The 17,774-nt window shown below is 33.9% G+C and overlaps 1 protein-coding gene across 5 annotated transcripts in view; it reads left to right on the forward strand.

Annotated features, from left to right (window-relative positions):
• GRIA2 (glutamate ionotropic receptor AMPA type subunit 2) overlaps window positions 1-17,774 on the forward strand; it is a 146,804-nt gene that overhangs the window by 121,189 nt on the left and 7,841 nt on the right. For all 5 annotated transcript variants that reach the window (XR_008678770.2, XM_019025664.4, XM_004040560.5 and 2 more), the window contains exon 13: window positions 17,515-17,762. Coding sequence is in view for 4 of the 5 variants with exons in the window: in XM_019025664.4 (XP_018881209.1) it covers window positions 17,515-17,762 (248 nt within the window). In the remaining variant the exon portion in view is untranslated. The remainder of the gene's footprint in view (window positions 1-17,514; window positions 17,763-17,774) is intronic.

Consider the following 17,774-nt stretch of genomic DNA (forward strand, 5'->3'; position numbering starts at 1 on the left):
TGTGACATATAATGGTCTCTGATAATCTACAAATATCTTCGAATATATCTGAGTTTCAGTGAAATCTAGTGCAACTTATTCCGGAATTAGGATTAGGACCTTCAAATGGCCATCAAAATTTGAAGACTATCTCATGCTACATTACCTCTGATCTCTTTTCTGAATAACTTCACTTCAGCTGAAGATACTATGGGAGAAAGGGTTCTGGGAGTGGGGGTGGTAGAACCACGGCTAATAACAGATAGTAACTTGGGTGTATGTGAAGAGTCCAGGACCTTGATGAATTAATTAGGTACCTCAATATAAGCGCAAAAATGTGGACCATCAGCAGCTTTTTTTACTTTAATGCAGATTTTAGAATGAATCTTGTAATGTAGATTTCTTACTAATGACAATGTATTATCATTTCTAAACATATATGCAATATGTGTATGAATACTCTGTTTAAAAATGTATGTTCCTCAATTAGAAGTGCATTTGAAAGCATTTTTAATATTTGTATGCAGTGTAGCTTGCTTTTATCTTATTTGGAAAAATAAGGTGCTCCCTCTTGAAGTAAACGAGATCTATGAGAATGATGCGGATGCCTGTTATAACAGGATTTGCTTGGTGCTACTTATGTTGATTAAAATAATCTTAATTATTTTCAGACTCTCTCTTCCAGTTGAGCATGCATCTATGGAGAGTTTCAGTTATTACCTTGTTTGGACAGTAGTAGTGTCAGCTACTTTTCACTACTACACATTCACATTCACAAAGCTTTTCAGTATATCTTCACTGAGTCAATCATAGAAACACGTGTCTTAATCACCAAGGTGCCAGAATTGTATGGCCAGTGTATTCACATTCCCTAGTAGACAAGATAAGAAAGCTAGTTGAGTTTGGGAAAAGAATGTTGCTACTCTTTTGTTTCAGTGCACTAACCTCATGGAGCCCATTTGTTCCAATATGCAATTGTGGAGGTTTTATAAGGTTGTGGAGCTTTTCTTCCCTAGAGTAATAGAGAAGTGATGTTGGATAGTTAGGCAAATTGATGACTTCTATCTATCAGTATAGCTCCCCAAAGAAGTTTCTTATCCATTACCTCTTTTAATCTAACAATATTTCTGTCTGATAGTCAGGGCAATGATTTTTGTTTGATATTTGTGCGTTATTAAACAGAAGCTCAGATATTTTGGGGTATTTGATCACATTCATGCAACTAATAAGTATGCTGAGGTCTTTTCCTCCTAGCCAGGGTTCTTTCCATACACTATTTTTCCTCGTGCAGCAAAATCTCTGGATTTATTTCACTGCCTTCATGCTCTGTTCTTGGTTACATCCACACTTGTTTGTGTAATGCTAGAGACACGGTTGAAACCCAAGCAAGTCCTCACAGTTCCTCTCAAACTATCTCCAAAAGGAACTGTTGATGAAATGACATTGGCTAGGTCTCAGTGCATATAATGTTGTAGTGAGCGTCTCCTTATCTAGAGAAAGAAGAGTGTGGGCTCAAACTTGTTTAAAATCACATTATTCTGTTTGTAACAAAAAAGAGAAGCCAACAAAACAGCATGCATCACCAAAGAGAATAGGAACTTTATATGTTAATTATTTCATTGAAATATATGACACGGTTGCAATTTGGGAAATTATGTATATAAAAGTTTTGTTTCTTCAAGTTGAATTAAATAAAAATGTTGCTAGTTCATGAGTAATTTTGAGCAATTTTGCTAACTGTATTACAATAATATTTGATAATTGGATGCCATGATGATAATAGTAAGGAAAATATTATTTTTGCTTCTGGTTCTCAAAATGTTTTCTAGGATACTATGGCTTTCCAACTGTATCCATCCAGTATCATACCTTTCACACAGAGTTACTGAATTAGTATAGGGAAATTGAATAACAGATTCCCTTTGAGTCAATAACTTTTTTCATAGAATGTTATATAAAATATTGAACAAAATGAAGCCAATTTAGAGATGTGTTAAAGACAAAATATTTGATTTTCATTAATATTGTTTCCTTAAATCGTAGGATCAACTGCAGTATGTCTATTGGCTGTAGTGTGGTTGAATTGCTGACTTTCTGTGGAAAAATGTGGCAAGGGGAATTCTTGTTTCTATTCCTAAAATTAACATTCACCACAGGTCTTGGGTTCATCCTCTCTCAACTTTCCTTTGGTCCTAAGGAATTCTGGGGCTTCTGTGTAAGGTAGATACAGAACAGAGTGAAAGCTGACAGACTGATTATTATGGTGCCCAGACTACCAGGAAAGGGTTATGGGTGAAGTGGGCTAAAGCCAGGCTGAAAACATGTATTGCTTACTTTGTTCTCTGCCCATTGATTATGCTTACTTTTGGAGCCAAGGCCCAGTAAAATAGCTGATTACACATGCAATAATACACTTTTACCACTTGCTAATCTTTAAAGTTCTAACATTTATCTTCATGTTTTGTAATGTGGCTTAATTTGCCTTTAGTGATAGCTTTTTCCTTTTTATACTCTTTTACAACTAGGAATTTTATTAGTTATATTATTGTTAAATTTTATACTATCACTGAGTTTATCAAGTCAACGGCTGGTTTTCGTCATAGCCAGAGATTTGGATTTAGCATCGCAGACATGGATTTGAGAAGTTAGGTCATTGTCTAAATTTCAAATAATAACTAACTGAAAGATAAAAAATAAGTTGAGACCATTTAGAAATTAATGGCCAATTCTAAAATAGAATTCAGAATTTGGAACTCCTAGTCTTTTGTCTCAATGTTAATTGTTTCATAAAAATATATTCTTATTGAGATAAAAGCACTTCATATAAATTTATAAGATGAATATTTTATTTAATAGTTAGGGATCTGTTTTGTACTGACATGATGTTTTTCTTTCCATTAAAGTCTAAGATATTTTCAGATTTCAGGTAAATAATAGCAAACCATATTATATTAATGTTACTTTAGTAAAGTCAGTGAGTATGTAATTGTTGTAGAAGTTCAATTTAAGCTGCAGATTTTCTAATTTAAAATCTATACTTTCCTTCAGTGATGATCATTAAACGAAACATTCATGAAATATTTACTTTGTTTTGCTTGAAAGAGAGAGTAAATGGAGAACAATCTTGTAACCACCAAGAGATGTGAGGAAAATTAGTCTATGTCTTCATTTTCTGCAGTTTTCTGTTTATGGAACCCATGCACATCCTTGTACAGAGTGAATGATAAAGTCTGAATCATTTTGGAGTTACTGATCATCCCTAATTATAGTGCCACTGTAGCATACCTATAATTAAGAGAGAATTAGCCTCTCAATTATAAGCCACTATTTTTAGAGCTTCACATTTTAATAATTTCTTATCTCAATAAAATAGGACAGATCTTGAATTAGATGACTTTGTGTAGAAAATGATTTTATAGGACCCATATGCAGTATGTTACTACAGAAACTTTGATTTTTAAGGACAGGAATGGTTTTCTTATCTAAACCTATCATTGGCCTGTCAAACCACAAAGCACAATTATTAACTTGCAGTTAGGAAGTAACTCTTCATGCCTGTGCTGTCTCCCACACTGCAATCTGTTCCTTCTGGTTGTCTCCTCTGAGAGGATGAAGGACACAGATTATTCTCTAAATATATGGTCTACTTTGATGATAATTTTGGAAGAAAAAAATTCTAAACATTGCATTGCCAAAATAAAGGTATTTGCCTTCTTGTTTAATGCAGTTTGTTCCATCTGCAAAAGATAAATTTAGTCTGATAATAAACCATGAGACTCTACTATTATTACTCAGCATTGTAGACTTTTTATAGTTTAGAAATAGTATAAATAATGGATAACTAGTATTAATGCTGCTGTTACTTACCAGTGAAATAATTAGTTTGAAATTTTCCATATGCATACATTGTCTACTATATAATCAATATTACAAGAGAATTAAAATAATTGAGAGCATTTTTTTAATGATGTTAACGTTTTTTCAACTCTCTCTACGGCATACAATACACTTATTTATATTTACATATGAAAACATTCCTGAAAAGTAATTGCAAATAAAAATGGCCTAGCCATTATGACGCCTATTCTATGGAACTGTATTAATTGCTATTTCATTAAAGTCACATTTAAGTCAGTTATTGTTTGTGTTTGGTAATAATACAGCATGATTTCTTTATTGCCATGTTATAAATAATGGATTTCACAAATTTGTCATTCCCCATACTTATTTTATTATTCCTGGTATTGCTAATGATTTATCTGCCACAATTGCCTCTATTGCCTATTCCTAGGAAGGCAGAAATATGTATGTCTGTGATACATATGTATATATCTATTTATCAATATATAATTATCTTTCAAATCTTTTGGAAATAAGTTGAGTGTAGCCATTTGTGTCTCTATATATGTAGAACGTTACTCATATCGAAATAGACCCTTCATAGATGTGTCACCAATGCTTAAATATTTAAATAGTTTCAAAAATAGTAGGTATTAAATAAATGCTGAATGTGAATAAATAAGGAAAAAATAGCATCGTATACATATGTTGCAAGTCACTCATGCATGGTTAGTCATCTATTACAAATTTTCCTTCCTCAGTTTTTTGGGGGCTTGATTATAGCGGAACAATCTGCACAGCTGAAAATTCTTGCATGCCCAATCCTTCTCTAGATGATCCAGGAGATGTTAAAATCATTTCCTCTCTGGTTGGCAGTTTTTCTTTCTCTGACATTTTAATTTTTTCTCACCATTCCACAGAACATCTGAGAAAGCACTGAATTCAAAAAGCATCCTAAATGTATTTACGAATACATTTAGCCTAAGTTGCCTTCAGTAGAACCCATGATCTCTGATTTCAGCTAACGCTAGCTGGGTTAACAATACAGGAAGGGTCAAAATGTTTCCTTTAAAACGTATTGCCCAGTTTAAGGACCGTGCAGCTCATTCAGTAGTTCTTAAATTTCATAGGAAGAGAAAAATAAGGAAATGTAGAAGAAACCATAATGAATCATGTGTTTTTTGGTGACCCAATGCTAAGGAAGGTGTATGTCCGCTTGTTGAATTGTAATTATTGTGCAAAGTGGCAGGTTTTTCCAGGGTACATGTGTTATTTTGGTCATTCTCTTTCCATAAGTATTCTTTGCCAATGTCAATGTGCTCTGTAACCATGCAATTGTGTCTTTTAAAGACCACTCTTGCCATACGCTCGCTAAATAATTTGACTAATAAGATTACAGGAGGCTTTCTATTATTGTCCATACCAAAGAGAAAGCATTCCTTTTCATACCAATAGCAGATCATGAGAACGATTAATCTAGAAGGAAAGGTTAAAACAATACAAAAGTGATTTGGGATGAGTCTCTCATTTCAAAACCTTTCTAAAATTCCTGTTTAAATGCTTCAGAGAGAATATTAATTTCAGAATAAATTGTACAGGTGCTTTAAATGCCTTAGTTTTCAATTCACTTTATTATTGTATTTAAGTAAAAGAATGATCTCTGCCTACCTCTGTTGGATATTTCACACTGGTTGCCATGGTAATAAACATGGTCCCAGAGCTCTATAGAGAAGAGAATAGAATTGTTCAATTATTTAAATATATTGGGACCAAATCTCAACTAGATATAAGTATTATCGACAAAATTTTGAACATTCTTCAATTAGACTTTTGATATTTGAAGGAAAATTGATGGCTCATGCCTGTAATCCCAACACTTTGGGAGGCCAAGGCAGGCAGATCTCGAGGTCAAGAGAGCGAGACCATCCTGGCCAACATGGAGAAAGCCCATCACTACTAAAAATACAAAAATTAGGTGAGCGTGACGGCAGGTGCCCAGCTACTCGGGAGGCTGAGGCAGGACAATAGCTTGAACCTGGGAGGTGGAGGTTGCAGTGAGCCGGGATCACGCCACTGCACTCCAGCCGGGCAACAGAGTGAGGCTCTGTCTCAAAAAAAAAAAAGAAAATTTGATATTAAAGTAATTTATATTTTGCATTTCTAACGGACAATTTTGCTCTGACTCCTACTAAGTGATTAGCCAAAGCAAAGAAATTGGTAAAGGTGGCTGCTATTTTCATAGGGAAATGATCTTTTGTTTGTTTCTTGAAACAGGGCCTCACCCTGTCACCCAGGCTGCAGTGCAGTGGCATGGTAATGGCTCACTGCAACCTCAACCTCCTGGCTTGAACTGATCCTCCTGAGTAGCTGGGACCACAAGTGTTCACCACCATGCTCAGCTAGTTTCTAAATTTTTTGTAGAAACGAGATCTCCCTATGTTGCCCAGGCTGGTCTCGAGCTCCTGGGCTCAAGTGATCCTCCCACCCCGGCCTCCCAGAATGCAGGTATTACAGGCATGAGCCACCTCACCCAGCCCAAAAATGAAATTTTAAAAATAAAATGGAAATTGGACAAATCAAGCAATGACAAATATTATCAAAGTTCCAAAATATGCTATTTCATCGTGTCTTTAAAGGAACAAAGATCTTATCATAGTAGAGGATGTTTTATAGTTTTTAAAATTTATAGTATCTCTCTCAGATTTTTTAGTCTGTGTTGCTTCTTTAACAATATTGAGTAGAATTAAAAGTCTCATATTAGCATTAAAATAAAACAAACAAAATTAGAGGCTTATATGAATAATTGTGCTTTTCAAAATGAAATAGCAACCATTAAAATGACTGCAGACATTTTACTGTGGCTAGCATCTGATGATACAAATATGAAATATATAAGATTACCATTTCTTAACTGTGTATAAAAATTATGAAGTCATTGTCCTATATAATTTTGCTCCAAATACTTTTCTGACTAGTCTTTCATTCCTGACATAGCAAAAAGAATGCAGACTTAAGCTAAATACTTTTATAAGGCAGACAGTGACTATTGATGAAACAACTTTGATCTTTTTATCAGAAAGATTGAGATCAGAGTCTTCAAACATTTATTTCAGGATACAGATACACTTTCCATCTATGGCTTAGTAATATGATATTTGAGGGTAAGAAATGTAGGAAGTATCGTGGTCCTTGACTTACCAAAGGGATTTATACTGATACTACAAGGGTCCCATTCTGTCTTATGTATATTCGTGGGATTTTCCTGGGTACTCTTTGAATTTGCAGCCATTTTTCCTTTTATGTTACTTCCTGCGTTCCAGGGTTTTTATACATTTCCTTATTTTGAAATCAAATTCAGTGCTGTTTTTTTTCATAGTCAAATTTTCTTAAGATTGTTAAAATCTTCCTTCTTCTTTCCTTCCTTCCTCCCTCCTTCCCCCGCTTCCTCCCCCCACCCTTCCTTCCTTCCTTCCTGCCTTCTTTCGTTCTTTTTTGTAACCTCAAAATATTGAAACACCACTCTTTAGCTTGGCAGTGGGACATATAGAGATATTTCCTAAAGCAATGGTAGCTGGTTTATAGAGCACAGCACCAATGGTCTAGTAGTGTTCCTAGTTTCCAAAAAACCACCTGTGCTGCCCTTAAAATTTGTTTATTTATAATGAAAAAGAATATCATAGACTTTTAAATTAGGATAGTTTGCTAACACAACCAATTTTTCTCATAATTATTTTCACTTTTTAATTGCGTAAACACACACACATATACACAAACATTGAAAATGCCCTATTTCTGAATGCATGTTGTTGAGGTCGGATCAAGATGCTGAATTAAAGTATTTTAAAAGCCAACTCTCACATTTCAGATAAGTTCCTTCTCTGTGGTAATCTCTAATGTCTGTATCATCTGCAAACACAGAAGTTAGATTACAAATTAGTTTCCAAATTCTGTTCATTTTAGAGATATCATAACATTTATTGAGTTAATCATCCAAACAATTCTTGAATGTACCTTATGAATTCGTTAAGAGTCACTATTTTTATTGACAATCTATTCTGTTTTGTTTTCATTGTTACGGTCTTTAGAAAGTTCTTACAAGATCAAAACTTGTATCCTAAGTATTTTCATTTATTTGTCTTAATTCTGACTTAAGTAATTGCTTTCTTTTGCATACTATAGATACATCAAATATATGGAGAGAACTATCATCTCTTTCATAACTTTTCTCATCACTAGCCTAAAAGTTCTGAATTCCCTCAACTATTAATTATTATATTTTCAAACCCTTGTTATGGTTTTCATATATTTTAATTGCAAGTTTGTCCATGTTAGTCTTACAGTGCGGTATCTAGATCTGGGGTCTGATTTGATCTACTTATAGAGGATCTTTTTAATTTTTTTAATAGATTTTGGGGGAACAGGTGGTGTTTGGTTACATGAATCAGTTCTTTAGTGGTGATTTCTGAGGATCTTGACCTGAATCCAAAAATTAAGATTTCAGACCACAATTTCAATCTGAACATTCATGTTCTTCAGGCGGGCCAGTGTTTACATGGAGAAAAAAAAAAAGACTCTAATGAAATCATGTATTCTTCAGTTACTACAATCACACCATTGTCTATTACTCCATTGCTATTTATTTTGCTTACTTATATATCCTCCCTGGCCTTTAAAGTATTTGAAATTAGAATTCTGTTATCTAGACTCTATAATTTCATTTAAAATCTTTAAGTTTATTAGCTTTTTGGTAACTGCATGGAATTAATTGCTTGCCTTAATTTGAAGTTTACTGAAAACCTGGTTGATTTTAATGAATTGTGGTAAGCCTCATGTATTCCATTCTATGAATATGAATTGATTGAAGCTACATGCCAGATTTTGCATTCACTCCTGTTTAATTTTACATTAGTTTTTTTTTTTTTTTTTTTTTTTTTTTTTTGCTCATTGTCCTAATCTCATAACATTGAAATACTGGTTCTATCATATACAGTAGTAATATCTGCAAATTTGAAATATTTGTCATGTATATCTTCATCCAAATTGTTGACTGAAATACTAGACATAATGGAAATGAGTATATAATCAGTGGTATAACAACAACTTCTGTTGAAATCAGCATTTGTATATGAAGAAATAATAATCAATGTTCTTTAAATATGATTGATATTTTCATTACAAACTCACCTAATTTTGATAAAGCTAATTTTCTACCTAAGGCACAAAAATATGATATACTTTTCAAGTGTTTTGATCGTAATCAAGATGTTCATGATAGATCTTGAATGTGCCAATTGAATAACACTATTAAAAATAACACTATTAAAAAATGAAAGACGGAGTCATAGGGGTATCACTTGCTCTTCCTCTACATTATCAGTTCACATTGTATGCATATATGTGCACGTATATTTAATACATAAGGTATAATGAGTAGGCATTCCATTAATGATATCATTTACCATTCGTAAGGTAATGAGAACATATGGAAATAACATTTGCATTGACAACTTTAAAGTCATTTTTTTAAGCATAAAAATTACCAAAAAGATATGATTCTATGACTAGTACAAGCATTAACATGTGATATGGCTAGCCTTTGGGTCACTACCCAAATCTCACCTTGAATTGCAATCCCTATAATCCCCATAATCCCCATGTGTCAAGGGAGAGACCAAGTGGAGGAAACTGATTCATGGAGGCAGTTTTCCGCATGCTGTTCTTGTGATAGTGACTGAGTTCTCATGAGATCTGATGGTTTTATAAGTGGCTCTTACCCTTTGCTCCACACTTCTTCCTGCCACCTTGTGAAGAAGGTGCCTTGCTTCCCTTTTGACTTTCACCATAATTTTAAGTTAAATGAGTCCTCTCCAGCCATGCTGAACTGTGAGAGAATTAAACTTCTTCCCTTTGTAAATTACGCAGTCTTGTCCAGTTCTTTGTAACAGTATGAAAACGAACTTATATGACATGACTCTAGTTTTATCACATTTGAGAGTCATTTCAAAATGCCAAAGAGAGCTCTGAGACCTAGCTTTACTTCTGGTGGATTAAAATGCTGCGACAGCCTCTAATTTACTCAAGCCTCAGTTTACTTATAAATTATATGTAGATATTTACTGGATTGCTCTAAATTTTATAATATTGTTAAGTGACTTTTTTATTTTTACCAAAACATTTTTAATCTAAACTCTATGTTGAGGATTTTTATGCTTTAGTGTATATACACATCTATTGAAAATTTGGATATCCAGGTGTTATTCCTGGTTCTTCTATGGGCTAATGAGCTATGCTAACTTAGGAAAGGTAATCTTTTTGAATCTTGATTCTATAATAAAGGGCTTAGATTGTAAAATTTTTAGATTTTTAAGATTCATTCTAGTACTAATCATTTGAAAACCATAAACTGTTAAAAATACTTATAGTTGACCGGGCACGGTGGCTCATGCCTGTAATCTCAGCACTTTGGGAGGCCAAGGCAGGTGGATCACGAGGTCAGGAGTTCAACAGCAGCCTGGCCAACATGATGAAACCCCATCTCTACTAAAAATCCAAAAAATAAATAGCCGGGTGTGGTGATGGGCGCCTGTAATCCCAGCTATTCCGGACACTGAGGCAGGAGAATCGCTTGAACCCAGGAGGTGGAGTTTGCAGTGAGCAGAGACCATGCCATTGCACTCCAGCCTAGGCGACAGAGTGAGACTCCATCTAAAAAAAAAAAAAACACACACACACACAACAACAACAAAAAAAACACTTACAGTTATAGGCCCGGCATGGTGGTGCACACCCATAATCCCTGCACTTTAAAAGGCTGAGGCAGGTGGATCAACTGAGGTCAGGAATTTGAATTTGAGACCAGCCTGACCAGCATAGTGAAACCCTGTCTCTACTAAAAACACAAAAATTAGTTAGGCGTGTTGGCGGGCGCCTGTAATCCCAGCTACCGGAGAGGCTGAGGCAGGAGAATTACTTGAAATGGGAGGCGGAGATTACAGTGAGCCCAGATCGTGCCACTGCACTTCAGCCTGGGCGACAGAGCGAGACTTCATCTCAAAAAACAAAACAGGCCAGGCGTGGTAGCTCACGCCTGTAATCCCAGCACTTTGGGAGGCCGAGGTGGGTGGATCACCTGAGGTCGGGAGTTCAAGACCAGCTTGACCAACAAGGAGAAACCCTGTCTCTACTAAAAATACAAAATTAGACCAGCATGGTGGCGCATGCCTGTAATCCCAGCTACTCTGGAGGCTGAGGCAGGAGAACAGCTTGAACCTGGGAGGTGGAGGTTATGGTGAGCCAAGATGGCGCCATTGCACTCCAGTCTGGGCAACAAGAGCAAAACTCCGTCTCAAAAACAAAACAAAACAAAACAAAACCTTACAGTTGGCCAGAGCACGGTGGCTCACGCCTGTAATCCCAGCACTTTGGGAGGCCAAGGTGGGCAGACAACGAGGTCAGGAGATTGAGACCATCCTGGCTAACACGGTGAAACCCTGTCTCTAATAAAAATACAAAAAAAAAAAAAAAAAATTAGCCAGATGTGGTGGCGGGCGCCTGTAGTCCCAGCTACTTGGGAGGCTGAGGCAGGAGAATGGCATGAACCTGGGAGGTGGAGCTTGCAGTGAGCCGAGATAGAGCCACTGCACTCCAGCCTGGGCTACAGAGCCAGACTCCGTCTCAAAAACAAACAAACAAACAAAAAAACAAACAAAAAAACCTTATAGTTATAATTGTCAATAAATACCATTTACATTTTTAAGAAGCTGAGAAATTACATTATTTTAGTGTTAGAAGTACAATTTAATGCAAATCTTGTTAATATTTTAAAATTAGATTTATTTAAAATGATAAATTAATCGTATAGAAAAATTTTCATGAAAAATCAAACTACTTTTCTTTAAACTATTTTATTAACTGTAACCCTTTATAAAAACTGATTTATTATATTTTAATAAAAAACAAACATTGTGAGTTTTCATATAAAATGTCATGATTACCTCATATATCTGATTTTAATGATTCAAAAAATATTTTATGCTCACTTGATTCATTACTTCATGGAATTGACAGTTTGAATACAAATTTTTTTAATCCAAAAACTGAAACATGACATTTTAGGAGAGCTTAATGTGCAAAGGAATGTCGAGAGAAATATTTTTATTGACTTCAAGTATTTACCATTAAGTTTTTAATTTCATATATGTAATATATGATGTAGTTTTTGTGTAAAATAAAATTAGTATATAAGCAAAAACCTACCATCTTTAGCCAAATGAATAAGAAGTAGTAAGTCAATGGAATTAAGCTCTGTGAAAATCTTTATTGGTACAACACAACTTTATTATTCAGGCGTGCTTAATTTATATGAAATGTTTCTTCAACAATGCTAGACAATGAGCATGTTTTTCCTTTGACTCTTTAAGGATATTAATATGATACGCTGTTATTTTCTGTGAATTATTAGTTGAACTGATATGCCTATTAATAACACAAAACCATGGAAAGAGATTTGAATAGCTATGTTTAAAGAAACTTGACTTCTTAAGAAACACAGAGAAGTCAAAGTATGCACCAGATTAAACTGTAGGCATCATTTTTCTCCTCATCAAAATGTGATGGCAGATGTTGTTACTGGTGCACTGGGTTCTTGCAGTTTCCCAGGATAGAAATCAAGAGAAACTACCAGTTATAGCAGCAAAAATGAAGTTTATTTAGCTTGTGCACAAGGGTCCCAGCACTGAGAGGGGAAAGGAATGCTCCATGAGGGTAGTGCATATGTTAGTTTTATAGGATCTTTCTACAGGGAAGGATTCTGTCAGGACTTTTCTAGAGCTTGGGCAGTGGCGCAACATGCTACATATGTCATATGTAGCATTAGCATTTTAAGTCTTCCCCCCGGGGAACTATTTATAGCATTAAAATAAGGAAGGGGTAACTATAGGTTGGAGTTTAATTCTAACTGTGCATGCAGTGGCTCCAGGGAAGACCCTAACCTTCTGAAATAAAAACTTACAGTTAAGAGCTTCTTGGGTCTTTTGTTACTGATTGACTGAGAGTTAGATAAGCTAGAGCTTGAGTGAGAGGCTTTTATCATTTTTCTCCAGCTCATATTAAAACAGGGAACCAACCAGCGTGCTTGTCTCAATGTCATCCTGAATTATTTCATTTCACTTTATTATACTTGCTTAAAGAATGATTGTATTTGATTTAACATGTAACTTCAAAATACGCAGTCTTCCGGCCGGGCACAGTGGCTCACGCCTGTAATCCCAGCACTTTGGGAGGCCAAAGCAGGCAGATCACCTGAGGTCAGGAGTTCAAGACCAGCCTGGCCAACATGGTGAAACCCCATCTCTACTACAAATACAAAAATTAGCCAGGCATGGTGGCACGTGCCTGTAATCCCAGCTACTCAGGAGGCTGAGGCAGGAGAATTGCTTGAAGCCAGGAGGCAGAAGTTGCAGTGAGCCGAGATCATGCCATTGCACTCCAGCCTGGGGGACAAGAACGAGACTTCATGTCAAAAAAAAAAAAATACACAGTCTTCCTTGGCTTAGCTGTATGGAAAATATATATATATATTTATTTATATATATTTATTTATATATATTTATATATTTATTTATATATATATTTATTTAATTTTTATATATTTATTTATATATTTATTTATATATTTATTTATATATATTTATATTTTTATATTTTTGTATATATATATTTATATATATTTGTATATAGATTTATATATATTTGTATATATTTATTTATATATATATTTGTATATATATTTATATATTTGTATATATATTTATATATATTTTGTATATTTATATATATTTATATATGTATTTATATATTTATATATATTTTTATATGTATTTATATATATATTTATATTTATTTATTTATATATTTATATATATATTTATTTATATATATTTATATATATTTATATATTTATTTATCTATATTTATATATTTATTTATATATATTTATATATATATGTATATAGAGAGAGAGAGTTTAAATTTCGTGAAAAGCAGCATGTAGATTTGCAAAAGAGGTAGAAAATCAAGGTGCAGTTGTTCCTGAGAAAGACTTGTAACTCTTCCCTGCGGCCATCTTGACAGAAATGATTGTCAACCCCTGTGTTTTCCTTTTGCATTGCATCATGTTCTTCTCTGGACCAGCATTCAGATCAGTATTACAGATGATGGGAAATTATGTGGTTTATTTTAAAAGTGTGTATGGCTTGCCTGTGTTCCCTCTTCTACTTTGGTAAAATTTGCTCAAATGTAGATGTTGCTTATGAGGGTGGTGATCATCATTGCCTGGCGTTCATCTCCAAAGTCCACACAAAGGGGCTAATTGAGGCAATTCGATTTGTCTTTGATTTGCATTTTCTATACAATTGCTTAAATTATCTGGGTGCTTTTGGTAGAACAATGTGTGCATGTAACATGAAATTGCTGGATTCCAAAATTTCAACAGGAAATGCTATTAAGAACAGTATCTTAGTTGACCACATGGTATTACATTATTTTTTAGTGTATTTGTAAATATATTATAAGAAATAAGTGGTCAAGAGGCTGGAGTGGATCCGATGATTGTAGTGTGCTCCCCAGTGCATCAGGTAGACCACAAATATATGAATTAGGCCAAACTAAACACTGTCACCTACATTAACCTACTAGGTTGGCACAAAAGTAATTGTGGTTCTGCCATTGAAAGTAGTGGCAAAAACAGCAATTACTTCTGCACCAACCTAATGAAAAATAACTATAATTTATCATGCATCTTCTTAGATGAGAAGCCCAAAACTTTGCTTTACCTTTGGAATGTTTTTCTGCCGGTTACTTTTTTATTTTTGCTATGGTTTTGGAGAAAATCAAGATTTCTAGGCATCATTTTTATTATTTAGTCTAACACTTTTTCTGATATGTTTAATAGAAAGTAAATACATATATTCTGAATTGTCTCTCAGTAAGAATGTCATCAGATTCCTCTAATTCTTGTTTTGAAAGTAGCTGTGAAATTCAAATTAGTAAATGTCTTGTCCTAATGAATCGCAGTTTTCAACAGAACAGTATTATAATGTTTATGAGTTATCTTATTTGTCAACCTTTGGCTAAATATGTTCAAACAATAGCTCTTGAAAAGATATGGTCGTGAAAACATTTTATTAACTTTGTTAAAAAAGGGAACAGTAAACTAAAAACTGTGAGCCAAATGATTTAGCTAACTGAGGAAAAATTGTCTATCTTACAGAAACTCTGACTTATGAAAAAAGTTACTTTCAGTCTGATTCAGTATCATCAATGTGTATTTTAAAGTCTCAGATAGTTTATAGATGTTATTAATCTACAATTACATCATAAAATCATGCTCCTCATAAGAATATGTCATATATGTTATAATACATGTGAAGCCTCATTATAAAAAAATGACTAACAGAACTTGTATGTCTAGGTGACCTAACATACCAGAACTAATGACCTAACATACCGGAACTAATATATCTTCTAAATGATTCAAACTGCAAAGACAGCGATCAACAGCTCAGATGAAAGTAGCTAGGTCCATTTTTTTTCTACATTGTATTTTAAAATCCTTTCATTCTTGGAAATATTATATTTACACTTAGAGAAATATTCTTAAAACCAGCAGAAAATATTTTATGAATGAAACAGAAAATGTTATTGCTAATTTTTGAATTTTCTCTGACGGGCATTCATATTTCATGTAATATTTTAATGCCTCAAAATTGATATTTTGAACTTGGAAAAATTGACATTTAATGGATGATTTGATAAAATAATTGTGTCATCATTTTGAACTCTTCTTTATCAGCCTGTGATTTTGTTCCAAAATTGTGATATTGACGTCATGTTTTTGTAAGAATTCACATTACAAAAAAACTTTGAGGTTTAGCCAGATTGCTTCCTATTTAATCAAACTCAAATGCTATAACTAATCTTTCAATTTGTTTGAGAATATGAAGGCAGACTATAGGAGGAAACACAAACAAGCAGTTTCTACAGTAGGCAAAGTTTCAGAAAAAGCAAAAATGGTTTTTGATTCCTAACTAAATCACAAAATAGCTAATTAGAATACATTTATTAAGAACCTACTATGTACAAAGCTTCATGCTAAACATAGCTGGGGTCCTAGGAAAATTTTCACTCTCATGGATATGCTTTTACAACAGAAAGAAAGCTTGATTCACTAGGTAATGAATTTTAAAATCTAAAATCTGAAGCGGCATTGTTTGGTAATAGATTTAACAGTGGTTTACTTAATTAGGTGAGAGAATAAGTATTAAGAAGTAAGGAATGTTGACATATCTTTAGAGTTAAAGTGCCTTTTTCAGGAGACACCTGGCCTTCTGCCTGCATAGACCACTGAGCTGAAATGATCCATGAGCCTGTCTCAATACAACAGCCCCTACTCCAATGGTGACAGTGAGAAACACAACTTAAGTCTGAGCATCTCTGTTATGCTATCATAAACCCCAGTGATACAAGCATACTCTATACTCTATTTGCACTTGACCCAAGATTTTCACCAAAATAGAGTGCTTTTATACGTAAAGCTACCTGAATCCTCAGGGCAGTATTATAAAACATTTGGATTTATATCATATGTCTGCTTTTTGTAAGGTAAAAGTTATATTTTTTAAATTCCTTAGAATAAAAAACAAACAAAACCCCCCCAAACCTCTTAAGTTTTAAAAGTAAGTCTTCGATTTCAATTTTTCATTTCAAACTTACTAAATTAAAATAACAAAAGGGGTTATTCAAAGTCATCTTCCCAAAAGGGATTAAAGTCATGAGAAAGTTGTGAATAGAAAAATAAGCAGACATTCAAATGCTTTGACTTTCCAACTCTATGCTCAGCTTCTTTTGAGTCTGAATAGGAAGTATTAAATGACTCTTTTGATGTGTATCTTTGCTTTTGAGTCCATTAAGTTTTAAGATAAATATTCCTTTAATAATACAGTTTCAATTAGCCTTTCTTTCTTTCATATCTGTCACTGATAAGAATGTTGGTTTTTTTCCAGTATATCTTGAAATAAATAGGATTTTGGTGTTTAAATATTCAAAGAAAAAAAGTCCTGTTTAATTAAAAGAAAACTTCAATGGCCAAAGAATATTCTTTTAAAAATCAGTGTTATTCTAGAAATGTTTCAGTCAGTATTAGATGGAAGTTTCCAGCGTAATATTATCTTTATTCCACAGCGAATAGGCATTTCATTAGAATCTCACCACTTACATGCCTGACCAACCCACATTACACAGATCCTGTTCTAGCACTAATTAGGAATCGACCATTTAGGATTTGGGCAGCAAAGATATCCTTTTTGTTGTCTCCTAATTTGAATTATTCCTATAGATAGTATAGTGCATTTTTCAATTTATTTTGGATTGTGACTATTTCAGATTACTTCTAGATATACAGTATTTTGTTTACCATAGTAAATCGATGTTTCAGGTCCTTGCAAATCTATTAAAAATGATTTGGCATAATAACAATTTCATAGAATTGTTATTAGTGAAAAAAATTGTTGAAAGATAAGATTTGTTCATATTGTGTGTATCATCTATGTTTTGAAAAGTAATACCTCTTTTTGTGTTTTGTGAGTAATTTTTTAGGGCCATCTCTTAATGCTATCTGGCCCCTTACTTTTCCTGCAGAGATCTAAAATTGCAGTGTTTGATAAAATGTGGACCTACATGCGGAGTGCGGAGCCCTCTGTGTTTGTGAGGACTACGGCCGAAGGGGTGGCTAGAGTGCGGAAGTCCAAAGGGAAATATGCCTACTTGTTGGAGTCCACGATGAACGAGTACATTGAGCAAAGGAAGCCTTGCGACACCATGAAAGTTGGTGGAAACCTGGATTCCAAAGGCTATGGCATCGCAACACCTAAAGGATCCTCATTAAGGTGGGTGGAATA

Source organism: Gorilla gorilla, chromosome 3, assembly GCF_029281585.2.
Source record: "Gorilla gorilla gorilla isolate KB3781 chromosome 3, NHGRI_mGorGor1-v2.1_pri, whole genome shotgun sequence".
Taxonomy (NCBI): Eukaryota; Metazoa; Chordata; class Mammalia; order Primates; family Hominidae; genus Gorilla; species Gorilla gorilla.